The sequence below is a fragment of the Arachis stenosperma genome, chromosome 1 (assembly GCF_014773155.1).
Source record: "Arachis stenosperma cultivar V10309 chromosome 1, arast.V10309.gnm1.PFL2, whole genome shotgun sequence".
Lineage (NCBI taxonomy): Eukaryota > Viridiplantae > Streptophyta > Magnoliopsida > Fabales > Fabaceae > Arachis > Arachis stenosperma.
In genome coordinates, this window is record NC_080377.1 from 115,784,267 (window position 1) to 115,804,429 (window position 20,163).

General features: G+C 38.7%; 5 protein-coding genes across 5 annotated transcripts; 3 read left to right on the forward strand and 2 right to left on the reverse strand.

Annotated features, from left to right (window-relative positions):
• Nucleotides 1-1,316: 1,316 nt before the first annotated feature.
• Nucleotides 1,317-5,671, reverse strand: LOC130941488 (probable polygalacturonase). The gene is made up of 5 exons (XM_057870021.1): nucleotides 5,016-5,671; nucleotides 3,870-3,990; nucleotides 3,376-3,624; nucleotides 2,411-2,564; nucleotides 1,317-2,136 (listed from the first exon to the last, which is right to left on the reverse strand). The coding sequence occupies exons 1-5, from the start codon at nucleotides 5,448-5,450 to the stop codon at nucleotides 1,611-1,613; spliced, it is 1,485 nt and encodes a 494-aa protein (XP_057726004.1). The 5' UTR covers nucleotides 5,451-5,671; the 3' UTR covers nucleotides 1,317-1,610.
• Nucleotides 5,672-8,495: 2,824 nt separating this feature from the next.
• On the forward strand, nucleotides 8,496-10,346 carry LOC130965777 (pollen receptor-like kinase 3). Its single transcript, XM_057890540.1, has one exon. The coding sequence runs from the start codon at nucleotides 8,496-8,498 to the stop codon at nucleotides 10,344-10,346; it is 1,851 nt and encodes a 616-aa protein (XP_057746523.1).
• Nucleotides 10,347-11,110: 764 nt separating this feature from the next.
• LOC130972592 (uncharacterized) lies at nucleotides 11,111-13,734 on the forward strand. The gene is made up of 6 exons (XM_057897186.1): nucleotides 11,111-11,492; nucleotides 11,584-11,691; nucleotides 12,192-12,353; nucleotides 12,439-12,610; nucleotides 13,153-13,226; nucleotides 13,325-13,734. Exons 1-6 carry the CDS (start codon nucleotides 11,190-11,192, stop codon nucleotides 13,403-13,405), a joined length of 900 nt encoding a protein of 299 aa, XP_057753169.1. The 5' UTR covers nucleotides 11,111-11,189; the 3' UTR covers nucleotides 13,406-13,734.
• A 343-nt stretch (nucleotides 13,735-14,077) lies between these two features.
• Nucleotides 14,078-14,966, forward strand: LOC130966963 (uncharacterized). Its single transcript, XM_057891786.1, has 2 exons — nucleotides 14,078-14,340; nucleotides 14,409-14,966. Exons 1-2 carry the CDS (start codon nucleotides 14,214-14,216, stop codon nucleotides 14,852-14,854), a joined length of 573 nt encoding a protein of 190 aa, XP_057747769.1. The 5' UTR covers nucleotides 14,078-14,213; the 3' UTR covers nucleotides 14,855-14,966.
• Nucleotides 14,967-15,152: 186 nt separating this feature from the next.
• Nucleotides 15,153-19,631, reverse strand: LOC130966953 (uncharacterized). The gene is made up of 13 exons (XM_057891776.1): nucleotides 19,075-19,631; nucleotides 18,825-18,980; nucleotides 18,516-18,728; nucleotides 18,324-18,413; nucleotides 18,123-18,239; nucleotides 17,747-18,016; nucleotides 17,486-17,642; nucleotides 17,251-17,328; nucleotides 16,972-17,072; nucleotides 16,593-16,763; nucleotides 16,068-16,142; nucleotides 15,884-15,988; nucleotides 15,153-15,680 (listed from the first exon to the last, which is right to left on the reverse strand). Exons 1-13 carry the CDS (start codon nucleotides 19,462-19,464, stop codon nucleotides 15,339-15,341), a joined length of 2,265 nt encoding a protein of 754 aa, XP_057747759.1. The 5' UTR covers nucleotides 19,465-19,631; the 3' UTR covers nucleotides 15,153-15,338.
• Nucleotides 19,632-20,163: the final 532 nt, after the last annotated feature.

Genomic DNA, 20,163 nt, shown 5'->3' on the forward strand with positions numbered 1-20,163 from the left:
AAGAAAAAAAATAGTGGAACAAATTTTTAGGTGGAGAAATTATTTCCCTATTATTAAGAATGAAATATTGGGATGGATTAATAAAAAATAAAAAAAATTGGGAATATATAAAAAGAATTACAAAAAAAATTCTTCTTATTATTATTATTTTATGTATCGATTATTTTTATTTCTTTAAATTCATATATGATTTGTACACAGGAAATACTTTTTTTTTGTTTTGGTCTCTATAAATAGATTTTAATCTTGAGTTGCATAAAGTTTTAACATTATATAATTTAATCTGACCAAAAGATTTATTTAAACCTTGTTTTAAATAATTACTAGTTATACGTCCTTATTAACTGTGAAATAATAATTTCGAGATAATAATTTAAATTAGTAACAGTATACATATAATTAAAATCATAATTGAGGTTGATAATAAATTTATTTAAAATTTATGTTCTATTAAAAATGTTAATTCCTTTCTTTGGAAAAAGTTAGTATTAATTTTGGTTTTAAAAAGCAAATATATTTGAAATTAAAGGCAATGGACTGGGTCTCGAGTCCAATGCTGTTTCCGTCTAGATAGAACGTGTTAGACCCACATTGAGCCCATATTTTCCTTCCAAATTCCGACACAGACCAGTCAAAACTCTGAATCAGCGACAGCGCGACCAAATCATATGCACAAGTTTCTTATCTAGACCAAATTGATACAAACATGGTTATTTAAAGAATTTTATGACTGACTAAGATATTAACGAAATAATTGTTTTTTGTTAGTTTCTAATATAGTCAAAGTATTGAACTTCTAGAGTTACAAGTAGAAAGCATTTAAGATTTCACAATAGTGGACACTTCATCCACTAGTCCATCTTAATTCACATTTTTTATATGCATATATTGAATATTTTTCTACGGAATCCCTTGTAGCTTATGTCTCTACCTGTTACTAGATTTGTGCTCACTTTAAAATGAAAGTAAGTATCTCATGGACTTGGGAGTGAAAAAAGTGGCATGAATGTGATAAATGCTTTAACCTTACCCACCCGCCACCATAAACCTTAAGAAGCTGCCGGGTCTAGCGGAATTATTAGAGCTTAGTAAAAGCCACGTGAAAAATATCAAGCCCCCAGTTCTCCAACCATGTGCTTGTTAGTGTTAAAATAGCGTCCCAAATTACACGATTTACATAAAAATTAGTCTTTTTTCCATTGGCACAATCGCACCACTATTTTGACCCGGAAAGTAATGCTGCAATGAATCTAAGCCCAAAAATAATGCTTCAAGTAACATGAGTAACTCTTGCTAACAATAAATAATCAAGAATGAATGATAGCACATAGCAGCGAGTTCTGAATTTGTATATTCTAGTAAACACAGGTAAGCATCTGAAAATTTTCCGTATATACAACTCTACTTAATAAAGCTATAAATTGGAGTGTTACAAATAAAAAAAAAAAAAAGAAGAAATAGAACATTTAACTTCCCCATAAAAAGAAAGAAAGAAAGAAAGAAAGAAAATTAACTCGACTGTTACACTCCAAAAACATGATCTGATAGACAGAAACTTGAGGATCCGATGGATGATGGAACAAGGCCGGTAAATTTGTGAACTTGAAACCTCAAAAATCATAATCAATGTCTGTTACATTCTGGGAAGCAGAATGCTTAACTAGCTGTCCATGCTCATTGTACCGATCAAGGTTCTCACAGGGAGCAGGAAAGATGGTCCCTATTACGCGCCCTTGGACAAAGGCACACTGAAAGATATGTTTCTTCTTGTAAGTCAGGCCAACTGACATGTCCCGAAACGTCACATTTCTCACTGGGATCTCTTCGCTGCCATGAATTCGTACTGGCACACGAACACCCTGGCCATGGACGGTGGTGAAACTTATGTCTTTGAGTACAGGAAGTGCACTAGGGTCATATCCATCATCAGGGTGCTCGTTGTAATCTGTCTTAATTACTATTCCAACACGGACGTTATCAAATGTTAGATTCCGGTAAGTAATATGGCGAACAAATCCGCCTCGCCCAGGGGCCGTTTTAATCCTCACGGCACGCCTAGAACCCCATACAAGAAGATTCTCCACAGTCACATTGGACACCCCACCAGACATCTCACTGCCTATTGAAACGCCAGCACTGTTCCATTTCAAAAAACAAGTCAGATATCTAAATGACGAGAAGCTAACAAAGATGCAGTGATCAAATTTGTAAACACTGCACACACCAAAAGTGATACATTGAGATAAAGCATGGCCAGATGCATAAAGAAATTGTAATTCAGAAAGACAGATTTATTTACATTTTGGCTCTTAGATTTATGCAGAATAGCAGTCAGACAGCTAGTTGCTATCCAAAAATAGGATGTTGAAAGATATGCCATAAGTGCAAGTTGCGTGAGTTAAGGATTAACCTGACCACGGAGCGAACAACTAGATTCCGGATCATTATATTCATGGATGGCCTTCCATAAGCAATTCCATACTGATCCCAGCCACTTTTTATTGCAATTGCATCATCTCCTGTACTTATGTAACAGTCCTCTATCAACATGTCCTCACAAGAGTCTGTTCATGCAAAAGAATTTGAAGCTTGTTAATTTGCCATATAACAACAAAGCTAATAGATACAATTAGCATTCTCAGGTTTTGTAACTGGGGAAGGTTAAATTGTTTGCATCTTATTGGACCACTAACAGACAAACATTTTATGCATATTAAAGAAATTCCATGTCGAAAATCCAAAATTATCCTTCATGATTTGGTGACACTTGCAAACAGAGGTCAACTCACTCACTAATCATTAGTTGCCTGACTCAGTTGGAATATATATTGGTCACGAGAAATCATTCAGTTGACCAGAAAATTCAAAGTATTAACAGGATAGAGCTTCTCTACATTATTGCATCAAATATATCCACAACATAAATGTGGCCTCTTCAAGTTCACTCTTTGCCAACCATCTAGATTAAGCTACCAAAATTATCCTCAACCAACAACAACAAAACCTTATGCCACTAGGTGGAATCAGCTACATTACTATCCTACATTGATGCTTTAAAAAGTGGAAAAACTGTTGATTTTTTTGGAGAAGTGTGAACAGTAAGCGTGGGTGAATAGCTTGGGTTCTTAGGTTGCTTCCCAACGCCCTAGATACCCAGCTCCATCGTATACCATTAGGTGATAAATGCATGCATATTTTCAGAAATAAGTAAATTAATCCTTTAACTTTTTTCTGAGACTCATGTTCCCACTGCCACAAAATAGTCGCATGACAAAAACCCAACAACTATCCACTATTCCTAACAAATCTAATATCATCAATCCTATGTGATCAAGATATGAATAAACATTTGTACTCAGTAAAAATATCACTTGCCAGGATCTATGCCATCAGTATTTGGAGCTTCAGTTACAGGAGCCAATATTGTAACATTTCTTATAGTGATATTTTTGCAGTCATATGGATGAAGTGTCCAAAAAGGAGAGTCGCGTAAAGTAATATCAGCAATGACAATGTCACTAGACCACATGATCTGAACAAGTGGCCCCCTTGTGTGGTTGAGACGTTTTTGACGATACTTTTTCCACCAGGTTTGTCCCTGTCCATTTATGGTACCGTTATGCCCTGTCAGTTTATTACAACAGATGAATCAGATCAACATGAAAATTTAACATAACAAAAGATCAATCAACAAAACTATAGTTCACCATTAGCTTAAGCCTTTGGAGTATTGCTATCTAAGGTTCTTAACTACATAACAAAGTCACATAGTAGTACATAAAATACACTTTTTTATATTGATAGATCAAGACAAACAAAAGTTCAAAACCTACTTTTTCACACAGTGGAAGCAGGATGTAAATCCTAACCTGTTATCACAATATCTTTAAGATTTTGACCATGAATCAAACTGCCATATCGTGGTCCAGGATGCTCCCTCCCATACCCATACGATGGCAATGGTGGCATCAGTGGCCAATACTTCTCATCCTGTTCACCAAGAAATACGATGATAAATATAATGTAAGAAATATTGTTCAATTACAAGAGTGGCAGAAATATTTAGATTCTAGTGTATGCTTAATCAAAGAGAAATTCGGCAAGTCAAATTCATCCATTTAAAGCGTTAATTAGAAGATTTTATGTTGTAACCCCATTTTACATGTCCTTAATTGTACAAACATATGCAACCCTTACTCCCTTCTTGTCCAAAACCTTTTATAAGGCTTTTCTTAGTACCCTATCATATATTTTTTCCAAGTTAATAAACACAATGGTTACTCCAATACCTATCCATCATTCTCTTAATAGATATATAGCTTTGGTCTCTAAAATACCAAACTGGTTCTCCAAAACCTGTTTCTCCTATCTGAACCTACATTCTATCACCCTCTCCCATAATTTTATGATATGACTCATGAGCTTGATATTTGGGTAATTTCCACAAATTTGTATATCTCCTTTATTTGTGGAGACAGGAACCAAAATGTACGAGACCGAATAACATACATAATGGGAACACAAGTCATGAGCAATGTGTTCAAGAAAGCAGAATCAATAATTAACAGCTTGTTATACTACTATCATCCTAGCACATAAGTTTTCAAGCTTATCATCCTGTTTCACAATCCTATGTAACCTTCACAAATTTAGTCGAAGACATAAATAAACCAGCATGTAGTGCCTTCAATAGAAGGGGGGAAAAATCAATATAACATTCTTAAAGAAAGGGAGAACCCACACTGAAAATAACATTCAAAGCTTAGTCATTTATGAGAATAAGGATATACTCAAACGATCATTAAAAGTTCTATTTTGAACTTTTATTTCCATTTTTGGAGCATTTCACTTCATGGAAAAATTGTGGCAGTTAGATACAATACTATCATTTCTGCTGACTGACCTGTTAAATTACTAGAAGTAAAATCAACAGAGTCCCCAAAGTTTTCATTTCAAACATGAAGCAGCACAAACAACAAAAATATTAAGAATTGGGAATAACAGCATGAACTCACATCAAGTCCAAGAATAACAGCATCTTGAGCTACAAAAAGTGTCATATGGCTGGTGAGATTGAAGGGCGCAGTAAGCCAGCGACCGGGAGGCACATTGAGCTGGCCACCACCTTTCTTCCCCAACTTGGAAATCGCAGAAACGGCCCTCTCAAATGCCTCAGTGTTGAGGGTGACACCGTCGCCGACACCCCCGAAATCCGTCAAGTTGAAAGCCACCGGCCTCAGCTTGGGAATCGGGCGCGGCGGGAGGGTCCGACCGAAGAGGAAGAAGCCTCCGACAACAACGTTCCTCTGCCAGATGAAGACGGAGGCGAAGGCGGCGATCCAGAGGACGGTGAAGAGGGTTCTGTGGGAGGTTATGATTGCGGGGAGACAGCGCTTGAATTCGAGTCTTTGGTGGTGGAAGCGCCCAAGCGTTGAGGTGTCCACCATCATTGCGAAGACGGAGTTGGATTTAGCAGGCGGCGACGATTCGGGTGTCTGGCAGCATTGATTTTGAGAGGGATTGGAGCTTCTGAATCGAAGATTGTGAAGTGAGTGTGTGAGAAATGAAGGACCCTTTTTGGGATCTGCTTCGATGGAGTGAATTCAAAGGGAAGCTGTGTCTCACTCAGTTGGTCGCTCGGACAATGATGGCGTCTCTTTCTTTATTCATTAAAATTGCAAAACCATAGATCATCACTCTTATCATTATTTTCTACTTTCAACACTTTGGTTAATTGCAACGTAATTAATAACCCCTTCAAAGTAAAAATATTTTAAAATCCTTAATTAAGAAAGGAAAAATATAATAGAATAATTCTCAATATTTTTATCAACTTAGACGTCAGATAAAAGAATAAGATAATAATGAATTGAATATTTATCTTCATAAGATAATTATACATAAAAATAGAGTGAGTTAAACCCCAAAATGGTCCCTGAGATTGGCGTTTTGCACTGAAATCGTTTCTGAGATTCCAATTGCACCAATTACGTCCCTGAGATTGAAAAAAATGCACCATAGTAGTCCCTGACCCATTTTCCATTAACGACATGATGACATGGCATGATGACGTGGACTGTAAGTGACACGTGTCACTTCATGATTTGGCCACATGTAATGGTAGGATGATGTGGTGTCTAGTGACACGTGGCATGCTGACGTGGATAGTTGTGCCACGTGTCACAATGTTATTTGGCCACGTGTCCAGTTGTGCCACGTGTTGCAACAGTATTCGTCCACGTGTCATCCATTATACCATCGTTGTATATGCACCAAATTAGTCCCTCACTTTGCATTAAGTTACTCATTTTAGTCCCTGAAATTGAATGTCGTGCACCAAACTAGTCCCTTCACCAATTTTTTCTCATTTTTTTTAAATTTAAAATTTTAATATCTTGGATACACTAATTTCAATTCTATTTTTTCATATATCGTTTAAATACAAGTGCTTTTATAAAAAATTTTAAGATTTTAGTTTTAATTATATAAATTTTGTAATATATAAGTATGTTATTATAAAAAAAATAATTATATGATTGATTAGACACATATTTTTCATAAAAAAACATGTGTTTTTAACAAGAAATTAATAATTAAAATAAATATTTTTTCTTATGAAATACACGTTTTCGTTATATATAAATGAGCTAGATTGAAGGCACTTCAACCACCCTCACTACCACTTTTGATCTCTGCAGTCTAGACGAAAGAGGTCGGAGATGATAATGAGGGAAGCTTGAAATGCCTTCACGTCAACTCCAAGACGGTGGCTATTAGAGGTATCTGCAAGAAAAAAAATATTTTATAAAAGTACTGAAAGAGGTTGGAGATAGTAGTGAAGGTGCTTGAAAAGCCTTCACGTTAACTCCAAGTTGGCGAATAAGGTATTCGCAAGAGAAAAAATATTTTATAAAAACACTTTTATTTGAAGAACGTGTGAAAAAATAGAATTGAAATTAATGCATTAAAAAATATTGAGAATTTTGAATTTATAGAAAAATGAGAAAAAATTGATGAAGGGACTAGTTTAGTGCACGACATTCAATTTCAGGGACTAAAATGAGTTACTTAATGCAAAGTGAGGGACTAATTTGGTGCATATACAACGATGGCATAATGGATGACACGTGGACGAATACTGTTGTGACATGTGGCACAATGGGACACGTGGCCAAATAACATTGTGACACGTGGCACAACTATCCATGTCAGCATGCCACGTGTCACTGGTCACCACATCATCCTACCATTACACGTGACCAAATCATAAAGTGACACGTGTCACTTACAGTCCACGTCATCATGCCATGTCATCACGTCGTTAATGGAAAATGGGTCAGGGACTACTATGGTGCATTTTTTTCAATCTCAGGGACGTAATTGGTGCAATTGGAATCTCAGGGACGATTTCAGTGCAAAACGCCAATCTCAGGGACCATTTTGGGGTTTAACTCAAATAGAGTCGGTTGAGTATTATTTTAGTGAGTGAAAAAATGACTTCAAGTTAACGAGTATACGGAAGTGGCGTATTTTCTCCAAGGTTAATATGTTATTCTTTAGTAACATTTAATTATCTCCCAGTTTTGGATATTCTTGCTTATGAACTCACCTTAAAAAACCAACTACTCACGTTAAAAAAGAGGCCAGTTAGTTGTATATTACATAAGAAATTTCATCTCGAAATGCATACACTAAAATGATAAAATAGTTATTTAAATTCATTAGCAAATTAGACGTATGTTCTCTTGCGGCACTACCAAGCATTATTGTCATCTTTAATCAGCTCATGTAGTTGGTGAACTGGTGGTACATTCCTTTCTTTTGATTCATAAAATTAGTGGATGATGACAATAAACAAAATTATATATATATAATTATCTCTAAACTTCCAAGTAACGCTGTTTTATTGGTCCTTTAATCCATTGAATATGAGGATAATATTAAGGGTTATGATCAGGACAGACATATGAGTGCCTCAACAACATTATCGCATTATGATTGCCCAACTCAAAATCATTTTCTTCTTGCAGTTGACTAAGCCAATTGATATTAGACTTATTAGTAAGTCTATTTATTTATACATGCAAAAAGTGGTGCATATACGCAGAGCTCATACCAATCTTGGCATGTCTGTAACGAAAATTCACTATGTTGGCTTTATTTACTTGTTTGCGCTGACAGAAGCAAGTGCCTAGTAGAAATGATAAAAATGCTTAATTATAAATATATATGATATAAGAATAGGAGGATTAGGAGAGGCAAGAAAAGGGGTTTGACGGGGTCAACGAAAGGGTGAAGACAGGGAGAAAGATGACTAAGAATAGTGAGTGCAAGAAGAAAGAGGCCTCCCTAATCTTCTTCCACCCCCACAACATGCAACCACGTAAACCAACAAACATGTCACACCCTCATCAATTCCAACAACACAACATTATTGCTGCCAAGCAACAACAACAAACTCTCCCAGCGGCGGCCCATTTCTACCCGCCTCGGCAATGGCCGCTGCTCTTTTCTTTTTCTTCTTCCTCCTTCCTCTCCCTTCCTTCTCCATCACCGACGCCGAAGCTTTACTCAAACTCAAACAAGCCCTCAATAACCCTCCCGCCCTCTCCTCATGGGTCCCAAACAAGGACCCTTGCGCCCTCCCCCTCTGGGTTGGCGTCCTCTGCGCTAAGGACACCATCAACGGCATCAACCTCGCCAACATGGGACTCTCCGGCACCATCGACGTCGACGCCCTCTTGCAAATCCCCTCCCTCAGGACCATCAGCTTCATCAACAACTCATTATCCGGCCCCATTCCCAACCTCAACAGGATCGGCGCCCTCAAAGCCATTTACCTCAACACCAACCAATTCTCCGGTTCCATTCCGCCTGATTACTTCGACAAGTTAGCCTCCTTGAAGAAGCTATGGCTCTCCGACAATAAATTCTCCGGTAACATACCCATATCATTGACCAAGCTTCGCTTCCTTTCGGAGTTGCGCCTCGACAAAAACGACTTCTCAGGGACTCTACCTGACTTCACCCAACCAATAAGAATCCTCGACTTTTCCAACAACAAGCTAGAAGGTCCAATACCACCATCCATGGCGGGATTTGACGCTAGTTCCTTCGCCGGGAATCCAGCTCTTTGCGGGAAGCCTCTCAAGGAATGCGGCGGTGGGGACGCCGCTCCTTCTGAGCCGGCGAGCTCTGGGGGCACCGCCGGCGGTGGATTGAGTTGGTTCTGGAAGATCCTGTTTATCATTCTGCTGGCGGCGATTCTGGCAGGAGTGTTCGTGTTGGTGAAGAATCAACGGGACCAAAGCGATAACTTCAGCGTGATGAGCAGAGGAAACAGCCATGTGGACGAGGAGGTGATGCAGGTGCACGTGGCGAAGAGCGTTAAGGGATCAGAAGGAGGAAGCGGCACAGGTATTGGCGGAAAGAGAGGAGGTGGCGGGAGAGGGGGGATGGGTGACCTCATAATGGTGAACGATGAGAAGGGCGTGTTTGGGCTGACGGACTTGATGAAGGCGGCAGCGGAGGTGCTGGGGAACGGGGGACTAGGGTCGGCTTACAAGGCGGCGATGGCGAACGGGATATCGGTGGTGGTTAAGAGGATGAGGGAGATGAATAAGGTGAGCAGAGACATATTCGACGCGGAGATGAGACGGTTTGGAAGGATCAGAAACCGTAACATCCTGACTCCTCTTGCTTACCATTATCGCAAGGAGGAGAAGCTGTTTGTGACGGAGTACATTCCCAAAGGAAGCTTGCTTTATGTGCTGCATGGAGATAGAGGATCCAGCCATGGCGAACTCACCTGGCCAACACGTTTCGCCATTGTCAAGGGAATCGCAAAAGGTTTGGCTTTCCTCTACACTGAATTTTCAACCGAAGAGCTTCCCCATGGGAACCTCAAATCCAGCAACATTCTCCTCACCAACCAGTATGACCCTCTCCTCAGCGACTATGGATTCCATTCGCTCATGAATCCCAACTACGCCATTCAAACCTTGTTTGCCTACAAAACTCCAGACTACACCGAATACAAACACGTGTCTCAGAAGACCGATGTGTACTGCCTTGGCATCATCATTCTCGAGATCATAACCGGCAAGTTCCCCTCTCAGTATCACAGCAATGGCAAGGGCGGCACCGATGTTGTGCAGTGGGTGTCCACCGCCATTTCCGAGAAAAGAGAGGCCGATTTAATCGACCCGGACTTGCACCCTAACAGCAGCTCTCTCCCTCAGATGCTGCACCTCGTCCGCATTGGAGCTGACTGCACGGAACCCAACCCCCAACGACGTCTTCCCATGAAGGAAGCCATTAGGAGGATAGAGGAACTACAACTTTAATTTAATTTCTATTGTATTTTCAAATTAGTTTATGTTAGTTTCAGTGCAGGCCTAGGAAAGGAAGGGAAGGAAACACCAACAACCACCATGCAACTTTAACTGTTCAATTCAATGTGTAAATCACTTTTATGCCTTCAAACTTAGCTTTCTTTCTTTTTTTTCTTTGGCCTCCCTTCCTTTCCTTTTTTTTTTCTTTTCATTTCTTGTAAATTGTTTTATAACTAATGTTAGCTACTAAGAAATATGTTTAATAATGTTCAATGCTGTTATTTTATTCTTTTCTCATCCTTCATTTGTTCTGCCGTGTTTGGACATAGTGCAAATTTAATTTCTTCAAAGAAAACAAAAATATTCTCTCCACGTCAAAAATTAATCAACAAATTAATTATTATATATTTATATATACTTTTTTATATATGATTGCATATAATTTTAATATATATTTTATATTTAATTTATAATTTTACACAATTAATTAATAATCACTAATTTTTATATATGTCAAATTATTTAAAATAAATTAAAAAAAAGAAATATAAAATAAAATTCTTTGTTATGAAATTGTCATAGGTATTGAAGAGATGCCAACAAGTTTTGAAAATGAGTACTCAATAGGCATAGACTGTACTCTCTCGGTGGATATATATATATATTTTTTAAATGTTGCAATTGGTGGGTGGCAGAAGGTGCGACAAGTGGCGCCAAAAACGGTGATCTACGTGGCACTACATTCTGTTGTCTCATCTTCTTTGGCACACAAACACATCTGCTAACCCCTTCCCCTGGCTCTGTGTTTCACTCACCGAACGGCGGCCCTTAATAACAATCATAACAATAATAATAATGTACCGAACCGCGGCGAAACGATTATTCTCCGCTGCAACTCATTCCTATCATGGTAATCTTCACCGCCTCCGGTTGCGCCCTCCACACTCTCAGATCTTCATACCCTATCGTTGCTTTTCTACATCCGAGGATCAACCATTTCCTATTCCACAATCTCCCGTTCATCCTGAAACCCCTCTCATATCAGATTCAGTTCCATCTTCATCGCCATCGCCGTCGCCGGATGAGGATCCCAGAACCAGAGGAGACAAGTACCAGGACGAAAAATCTCGCGTGCTCCATGCCTCCCTCACTCACGTTGTTCGTACTCTCTCTTCCTTCTTTCATTTTATTAATTCATGTATGTTGCGAATTAATTGAGTGAGAAATTGCGGTGTTTCTAATTTTGCAGATAAAGTTGGGATGGACTGAAGCTGCGCTGATTGCAGGAGCAAAGGATGTTGGACTCTCCCCTTCCATTGTTGGTTCTTTGCCGAGGAAGGAAGCTGCTCTGGTTGAGGTAGGTATCTCCATTATTTACTATTTCATAACCATGATTACATTAATCGTTACTGTTAAATGTTGTCACGATTGGTTGCTTGAAATTGCTTCACACCTTAAATTCGAAACAGGATTGTGCTTAGATAATACTGTTTTTAAGCTGCTTCACAATATTTTTAATTATAATGATGCACCGTGTTACCATCTCATTTTACGAAAAGTAAAGGATGAACTGAAATCTTTTATGAACATAATGGCATACATGCATCTCCTAAACAAAAATCCGGTGATAGCATATCCTTGTAAGATCTAAGATATGACCTTTGGCTAGCTTCAATTTCAGGAGTTGTCAATGGTATGTATTAGTATATATTTTCAATGCATGATTACCTGTCTTTCAGACTATCAGTATAATCAGTCCAATGGGTTGCCATAATTTTGGAAGGCTTCATGCGACTCTCTTCGTGCAAATTGTTCGTTATGACTAATTTTTTTTCTTAAAAAATTTTCCCGTGCCAGTTTTTCATGGATGACTGCTTACAAAAGCTTATCGATAGAATTGACTCTGATGAGAGTTTGAAAACCTTGACACCAAGTGAATGTATCTCTAAGCTTATCAGAATTCGTCTAGAAATGCAGGCACCATATATATCAACATGGCCTCAAGCTCTTAGTATCCAGGTCTGCCAATGTACTTAAGCAAACTTTGTATCTGGATTGTAGAGATTAAAGATTTCCTAATTTTCTAAAACCGATTTCATTACAGGCACAACCAGTGAATGTTCCAACTAGTTTTAAGCAGAGGGCAATGCTTGTGGATGAGATTTGGCATGCTGCAGGTGACACTGCTTCTGATATTGATTGGTATGCCAAGCGCACTGTCCTGGCAGGAATATACTCAACAACCGAGATTTATATGCTGACAGATACCTCTCCTGGTTTGTTTTTCTGCCCCTTCTTTCTGAGCATACAAGTTTTCTCGTATTTTTTGTTTGATTTAAACTTTCCATCCATTATTTGGTGTTTTTTTGTGCTTTTCTATTTATGGTAATTACTCTGTCGACTGTCGTGGAGCCTGGTTCAATGATGCTATGACATCTTTCATCGATTATTCAGTTCCATTTGATTTCCCCCCTTCTCTCCTTCTCTCTTTCTTTTTTAGTATGTGAATAGACCAAAAATATTAACTGGGTTCAAATGTCCATTCTCTCAAACTCCTTATTTTCTTCTTGAACTGAGCCTGTCATAGTAGCCAATTTTCTCATGGCAACCAATTTGAGTAGTAATTTGATAAAGTATGTAATCAGGGGGAAAACAATGGAATTTATTCTTTTATGCCCCACCCCACTCCATTAATATAGTATCTTATATTGAATAAAGTCCAATTTGGATGGATAACTAGCTGTTTGTGGCTCTGATGTGGTGGAGTTGTAACACGTGAGGACATTTCTTAATGCATCTTTCGTTTGTTTCTTGTTAGACTTCCGTGATACATGGGCCTTCCTGGATGCTCGAGTGAAAGATGCTTTCGATCTAAAGAAAACCATTCAAGAGGTAATTCTGAATCTGTCCTTCGAGTTTTGGAATTTGAGTTATTTACCATCATGCTTGGTGCATTCCGGACTTGAGTCAGTGATACTTTATTTTCTCAGGCACAGCATTTGGCAGAAGCGGTGAGCGCGGGACTCGGGAACACATTTCAAGGGTTTGTGGGGAAAGTTCTTCGTAGATAATATTCCACTCCGCGGTCATATCATGTTTCTCTTGAACAATGAAACCATGATTATCACTTGTAGGAGATGCTATATTTACTAGTACTTATGGTTTGGATAAGTTCACATTTGTTCTGTGTTGGGCACTTCATTCGGTCAGCGCTCGAGTGCCTTATGCTAACACAATAATTTCACTCTTGTAAATAATCCCATTTTGGTTTTATGGCGCAAGGGACACATTTTTTAATGAGTTTCTTTTGGACTCTACAACTGTATTGATTTAGTGTTAATTTTTATGTTGTAACCTTCCGTATTATCAAGGGATGTGCTTGCAAATAATTTGGTTCTCACCTTGTGCAGTTATGCTACATAATAATTTTACGCTTGCTATCCATTTTGGTTTGATTGTTTATATAGGAAATTATTGATTCAAACTTTTATTTCGTACTTGACAATGCTACTTTCCGCAAAATTTGACGAAATAATATTAAAGCAAATGGTAAAATACTAGATAGTCATTACCTTGGTGTTTTATTAATCGAGATTCGAGAGGCCGAAATGAAGGAAGTAGAGTGTAGAGACATTGTTTATCTAGGTGTAAACTCTTTATTGCTTTCATTACGTGTCTAACCATTAGTGTGCATATATGAATATAAAAATAAAAATAAGTGGGTAGGTGTGGACTGGAGACGGTAGACAGTTCAATTGGTTTATAGTCTAAGATATAATCTCAACCTTTGATCTTAGTCTCAGGCAAGGACTTAAGTTAAGACAGCTTAGCGAGTAGCGCAGGCCGCAGGGCAGTGATAATTAAAGCAAAGAAGCAAGCATGTCACTGAAGGCATCCCAGGTGGCAACGAAGCTGAATCTGCAGCCCCACCCTGAAGGTGGCTTCTACGCCGAGACATTCCGCGACGGATCCGTTCAACTCTCCAAGTCTCAGCTTCCACCCCAATGTAAGTATTTCATGACCTTTTACAATTCCACTCTGATTCAGATTTTGAAATTGAATTTGCTGTAACAGACAAAGTTGATCGCCCGGTATCAACCTCCATATACTTTCTGCTTCCATCTGGCAGCGTGTCTCGCCTGCACCGCATACCCTGTGCGGAAACCTGGCACCACTACATCGGTGACCCCATAACCGTAGTTGAACTGAATGAGAAGGATGCAAGTGTCAAATTCACCCAGCTGGGATCCAACCTAAATGAGAATGAGGTGCCGCAGTATACTGTTCCTCCCAACGTGTGGTTTGGTTCATTCCCCACCGGGGATTTCAACGCGTCTCCGGAAGGCTCGTCGTTCGTGAGAGGCGAAGCAAAGGACTCTGAGAGGCACTACTCTCTGGTAGGGTGCACGTGTGCACCCGCGTTTCAGTTCCAGGACTTTGAGCTTGCTAAGCGCTCTGACCTTGTCTCTCGCTTTCCCCAGCTGGACCAACTCATCACTGCACTCACTATTCCCGAGTGATTACTCATTCCACCTCCTATTTAAATAAATAAATGAGTGTTTTCCAGCTTTGTATTCAACTGAAGAATCTCTACTCTTTAATAATAAATTTAGAAACGCTTCCTTCCTTGTATGGTTGTCTTTGATGCCTCATGGCTCTGCTCTCAAGTATTGGACTCAATTCACAAACTAGGAGAAAAAAAAAAATGAAGACTTAAAACCACTTTGTGAAGCTCGTTATTACTTATCATTTATCAACCATCGCAAGCACTCAGTATCAATCAAATACAAAACGATGAAGGCAAAGAAGAAGGACACATTTGACTGGAAAATGACTCTTTCGTATATTCATATTCTATTTTTGCTACGAGTGTACAATTAACTTTCTATTGCATTTGTAATATACGGATATACATTGCCAGAACAACTGAAACTATACTATACAAAGAGAAATTTTCTGTGCAATAAAATACAAGAACCATCATACAACAAAATTGGGATTTCATCAGCCATCGTTTCCGGAACAGCATATCTCTGAACAACATGTGAGGCAGCCGAAGCATCCTAGACCAATGCAAAGCTGAGTCAATGCAGTTGCAAACTGGTTGTTCATCCGCGAACAGCAATCGATGCAGCACATGCAACAGCAGTAACTGCACATCCTGCTACAGCAATTTGAGGCCGCCTTAAATATTTCAGCCACTTCAGGTACCTTGGATACATCTCCTGGAGGAGTATTTTCAGCCGTTGCTTTCAAGTTGCCAAAGCCAACACCTAAATGTGGGAGTAAAATCATCCTCTGCTCTTGGACGTTTTCCTCATACTGGGGCTGGCTCTTTTTCGATGCCTGTTTCCAATGAATCAAAGAGATATGATTACAGAAGACTAAATGACTTTATTCGTCTAAAGATGTTTTACCGGTATTAGTCAAAAACCAAACAAGGGTTGTTCCAGGATTCAGTGGAAGAAAATAGATTTTCAAAACACCAATGTTTTTCTACAGAATTTGAAAATGAAAGAGACAAAATCCACAATATTCATTACACGTACTTCTTTCTTCCCAGATTCCTTGACTTTCTTTAGATGATCACTCTCAAGTATTACCATACGTGTGTACTGAGACATAAAGCCAGTCTGCAGGCTCAGTTTTGCGACCTGCCAATTAAAGGATTGGAGTGAGAAATATAAAACTGAATGTCCCATGCACCAAGTAGAGTGATAGATTACAAAGTACCTTCTGTTCTAATTGTTTATTTTCTGAAAGCCATGCTTGAGCGGTTAGAAGCTCTATTTGATCTCTTGCAGAAACCTGTTTAAGAGAAGAAATGAGGAATTGAAAGAAAAACAGTAGTAACGGAAAGGAGACAGAATGGTAAATATATGCGCATTATTTAAAAAGCAGCATCCAACTAAAGATCCAAAGACGATGAATGCAAGAAAAGATGAACTGATGACAAGAGTATGATGATGGACACACCACAGAAATATAAAGTAGGGAAACAAGACCGTGGTTCTTTGTGAACACGCAGAAAAACACAATAAAGACAGGTTATAAGAGGAATCCCTTCTAAATGGTTAAAACTTGAAGCAACTACTAATTATATTGTTTCATAAGCAAACAGATTCTTCAAAGTCAAAAAAACTTCACATAGAACCAATAAATAGCTCTCCAAGCACCCTCTACAAATTTGGCATCTCCTGTCCAGAAATTGTATGTATAATTTTAAAAATAAGTATACATAGTGATAGAACACTTTACCCTCTGTAAAGGTATGTCCTTAGCTGTTTCTATCTTCATATCTACAGTAAAATTACTGAGATCAGCCAAGATACCTTTGACTTTGACAGTTTCGGGGAAACTTCCCTTGTACCTTCCAGATATAGTCAACGGACCCCCTGATGAAAGATCTGGAATATGAGAGGGGTGTACCTATCACAAACATTGCAGATAACTCCATAAGAAAGAGGCATAAACTCTTTGGACAAACATTCTACATATATAATAGTATGTGTAACATTAAATAAGGGTATGCGGAGTATAATAAATGTCATTATTTTCAGGACAGGCCATTATAAAGAGGTTCATCCACAGCATACTTTTTTCCAATTCAATCTAGCGAGGTACCAAAAGTTTTTACCTCAAACTCATCAAGATCATCAAATATGTCTATTGTGATATTTGCTAGAACAAGAGATGAAGCTTTGTCAAACAATGCCAGCATTTGAGGCTCAACCAAATCTAGCAATCCAAAAAAAGAGGGCAGCTGTCAAATTAGATATAAATGCAGAAAGAATAGAAATTCATACAAAGTAATCTAAGAAAATTTTCCTGTTTAATGCCTAAAGGAAGAGTTCCTACATAAATACCAAAATGCCAAACCAAAATTTCATACCAACAATGTCAATTCAGAACTTACCTACATCAAAAGCTGCATCATAGTGTCCCCTACTAATCACAGCTAGCATCCTCAAGAAATAATGGTTGCAAAATGAACCTGGGGTTGAATAAGGTGTTATATAACATACAATGAAGAATAAAAAGAACTTAAGACGATTTAACCCTTTTTTTTTTTGGGACAAAAAGAATGTCATAGCCTAACAGATTATTTCAACTGGAAAGAACTGAAAGGTTCAAGGCCTAGAAACTGAGACCTATTCCAAAAGTGTAAATTCGGGGGCATATTGACTCTCCATCTGCCATATGATTTTTTACCATAGAACAAATTTGTCTCTCATCTTCAGCAGTTCCATCTGTAACTAGGAAAACTATTGGAACTGAACCTTGAGCACTGGATAGCATCTCTATTGCCTGAAATGAAGAAAATAATAATTGATTTGATGTTCAATAGATTCAGTACGTAATAACAGTTCAATAATATTCACATAGAAATGGTATTGAATATTTCAATGTACCGTGTTTAAGGGATGTGAAATATTTGTACCACCCCCAGCCACAAAATTCACATTAATCCACTCAATGGCCCTTTCAACAGTATCCTTGGAAGCCAATTCCATTGTTTTCGAAAATAGACGACTCTCTGCATTGAAGGCGATAATATTAAATGAATCATCGGGATTAAGCTTAGAGAGTGCTGCAGATAAGGCACTCTTTGTGTCTTCAATTAGTTTTCCCTGCATGCTTCCGCTGATGTCGATAACAAATATTATATCCTTTCTGAATACCTACAAATAGAGTAGGACCAGAAGTGAGAAGAAAAAGAAAATTTAATAGTTATATATAAAATAAGATAATATATACACCTATGAAGATTGCAGATATTACACAAACCTTGTCACGCTTTATATCTCCTGGAGAAAGGTATATGTAGAACATCTGTCTCTGATCAAAATCATGCATAGATGCACCTTCCAAAAGGATGGCTCCATTTATATAATTCGTCGGGACCTAAATAGACATAGCTATTCCAATAAGATAACCTTTCAACAGCTGAAATTATAATTTATTAAAAAAGAATTGATCGAGTCTTACAGCATATGAAAATCTAAAATCAGTTTTCGACCACGAGAGAACTTCGGTATCATATAAGAAACCCATACTCCCAGCATGGCGCTTCATTGCCTGTAACAAGTCAGGTTCAAATGGTTCATTCATCATACAATTTGTAAACTTTCAAATGTTCAACTATGATCGTACCAAACACACACACAAACAAATATGCACCTTTAGTTGATGGCTCATTGTCCTGCAAAGAATCTCACTTCCAGGAAGAGCATTTACATTGACTTGTATCTTCTCTTTCTTGGATAATCTCTTCCCAGCAGGGTTGACAAAATCAGGAAAGGTATACGGCAAATCCAAACAGTACTCACCCTCGGCGTAGACCAATTTCTGAGACCAACTAATTTTAATAGATAAATTGGTACCCCCATCAATCTGTAACAACCACAGAAACAGAAGGCCACAGTTACTAACAAGTAAACAGCATCAGAATAAAACTAGTTTTGGAAGGAGAGCAAGCATTTGATTCACCTTTGGTATAGTCAAAGTAAATATATTAGAGTTGACAAAGCCTCCATTTTGAAGGGAAGTGCCACTCTCATTTTTCTTGGTGTCATCATCCATAACAACCAGCTGAGTTGAATATGATTTCCTTGGAACCTCAACCTCAACACCTAGAATTGAACCCTGTCAGCCAAATGACGTTAGAAACACTTAATAATCATCCAAATGAATAAAAAAATAGAGTGATCAGAAAGAAGAAGAGAAAAGAGGAATTCACCCGGGAACCCATGGGAACAGCGAGACGGCAATCACAGCTTCGGCTTCCCATGATGCAATGGACACGCCATACGCCGGTCACCGTGACGAACGCGGTGTCGAGGTGGCAATCGACCTCCGCGGCGATGGCGTTCATCTGAAGCGGAATGAGCGCCGGCGGGTCGCAGCGTCCGTGAACGTGCGGCTGGTAGCTCGGAATGTCCGGGTTGTCAACGATCCCTGGGTCTTGAATGACGGCGTAAACCATGGGCCCCGAAGGAAGGAGTGCCCTGGCTGACTTGGCCATCGGCACCACCGGATTGGGCGGTGCCACGGCCCTGTCCTTGCCGAAGTATATTCGCTTGGAGAGCTTGATCCCATCATCAACGGCTCTGGCAAAATCCTCCGCCATTAGAGTTTTCGTGTGTGAGAAATGAATAAAGCTTGAAGAAGAATTACGAAAAGGGTGAAGAAGAGTTTGGAAGAAGAAAAGGGAGCAGAATATCTTTGCAAAAATAAAAGGAGGGTAATAACGTTCTGCTGTTATGGTGTAGTAGTGCTGTGCTGTGGTGGGGCCCTCCCCTATTCCCTATTCCCTAATCCCTATGCTCTTCTAAACTACACACCTTCTGTTTTTCCGTTATGTGGTCCGTTGGACCGTTCCTCTTCTGCCACGTGTTCCTCTTCCATGTCGGCAATTGTGTGTTGTGTGTTCACTCCATTAAAACTGCATAACTATAAGTTGATCAATTAGTTGAAAAAACAAGTAAAAAAAAAAAAGATATTGTTGTTAAAACGACTTTTGCAATTGAATTTAATTCATGACTTTGCATAATTGACACATTGATTTGATATATTACTATAGTTTACGCGATTTCATTATGATATTAAGCATTATTAACAATAATAGATAGACCAGCGGGGACGCTGATCGCTACTATTAAATTTTGATATGTGAGGGTCCTGTCCATGTGATGCTTAACTTGATTAATAAATACACTCCAATTGTCTATATTTCCCATACTTGACCGTTGAGAAATTCATGAATTGTTTGTTTCTTACTCGTCTCACAGATTTGCGCACCACACTCCCTACATGCCTACATTTATGA

Coding starts and splice junctions, on each gene's coding strand:
- LOC130941488 (XM_057870021.1), bottom strand. CDS start 5,450: ATGATGGTGGACACCTCAACGCTTGGGCGCTTCCACCACCAAAGACTC. Junction 2,565..3,375: donor TACTGATGGCATAGATCCTG/GCAAGTGATATT, acceptor TTGCATGAACAG/ACTCTTGTGAGGACATGTTG. Junction 2,137..2,410: donor GTTGTTCGCTCCGTGGTCAG/GTTAATCCTTAA, acceptor GAAATGGAACAG/TGCTGGCGTTTCAATAGGCA.
- LOC130965777 (XM_057890540.1), top strand. CDS start 8,496: ATGGCCGCTGCTCTTTTCTTTTTCTTCTTCCTCCTTCCTCTCCCTTCC.
- LOC130972592 (XM_057897186.1), top strand. CDS start 11,190: ATGTACCGAACCGCGGCGAAACGATTATTCTCCGCTGCAACTCATTCC. Junction 12,354..12,438: donor CTCAAGCTCTTAGTATCCAG/GTCTGCCAATGT, acceptor ATTTCATTACAG/GCACAACCAGTGAATGTTCC. Junction 12,611..13,152: donor GCTGACAGATACCTCTCCTG/GTTTGTTTTTCT, acceptor GTTTCTTGTTAG/ACTTCCGTGATACATGGGCC.
- LOC130966963 (XM_057891786.1), top strand. CDS start 14,214: ATGTCACTGAAGGCATCCCAGGTGGCAACGAAGCTGAATCTGCAGCCC. Junction 14,341..14,408: donor GTCTCAGCTTCCACCCCAAT/GTAAGTATTTCA, acceptor TTGCTGTAACAG/ACAAAGTTGATCGCCCGGTA.
- LOC130966953 (XM_057891776.1), bottom strand. CDS start 19,464: ATGGCGGAGGATTTTGCCAGAGCCGTTGATGATGGGATCAAGCTCTCC. Junction 18,729..18,824: donor TTACTTTGACTATACCAAAG/GTGAATCAAATG, acceptor TGGTTGTTACAG/ATTGATGGGGGTACCAATTT. Junction 18,240..18,323: donor ATTTTAGATTTTCATATGCT/GTAAGACTCGAT, acceptor ATGTCTATTTAG/GTCCCGACGAATTATATAAA.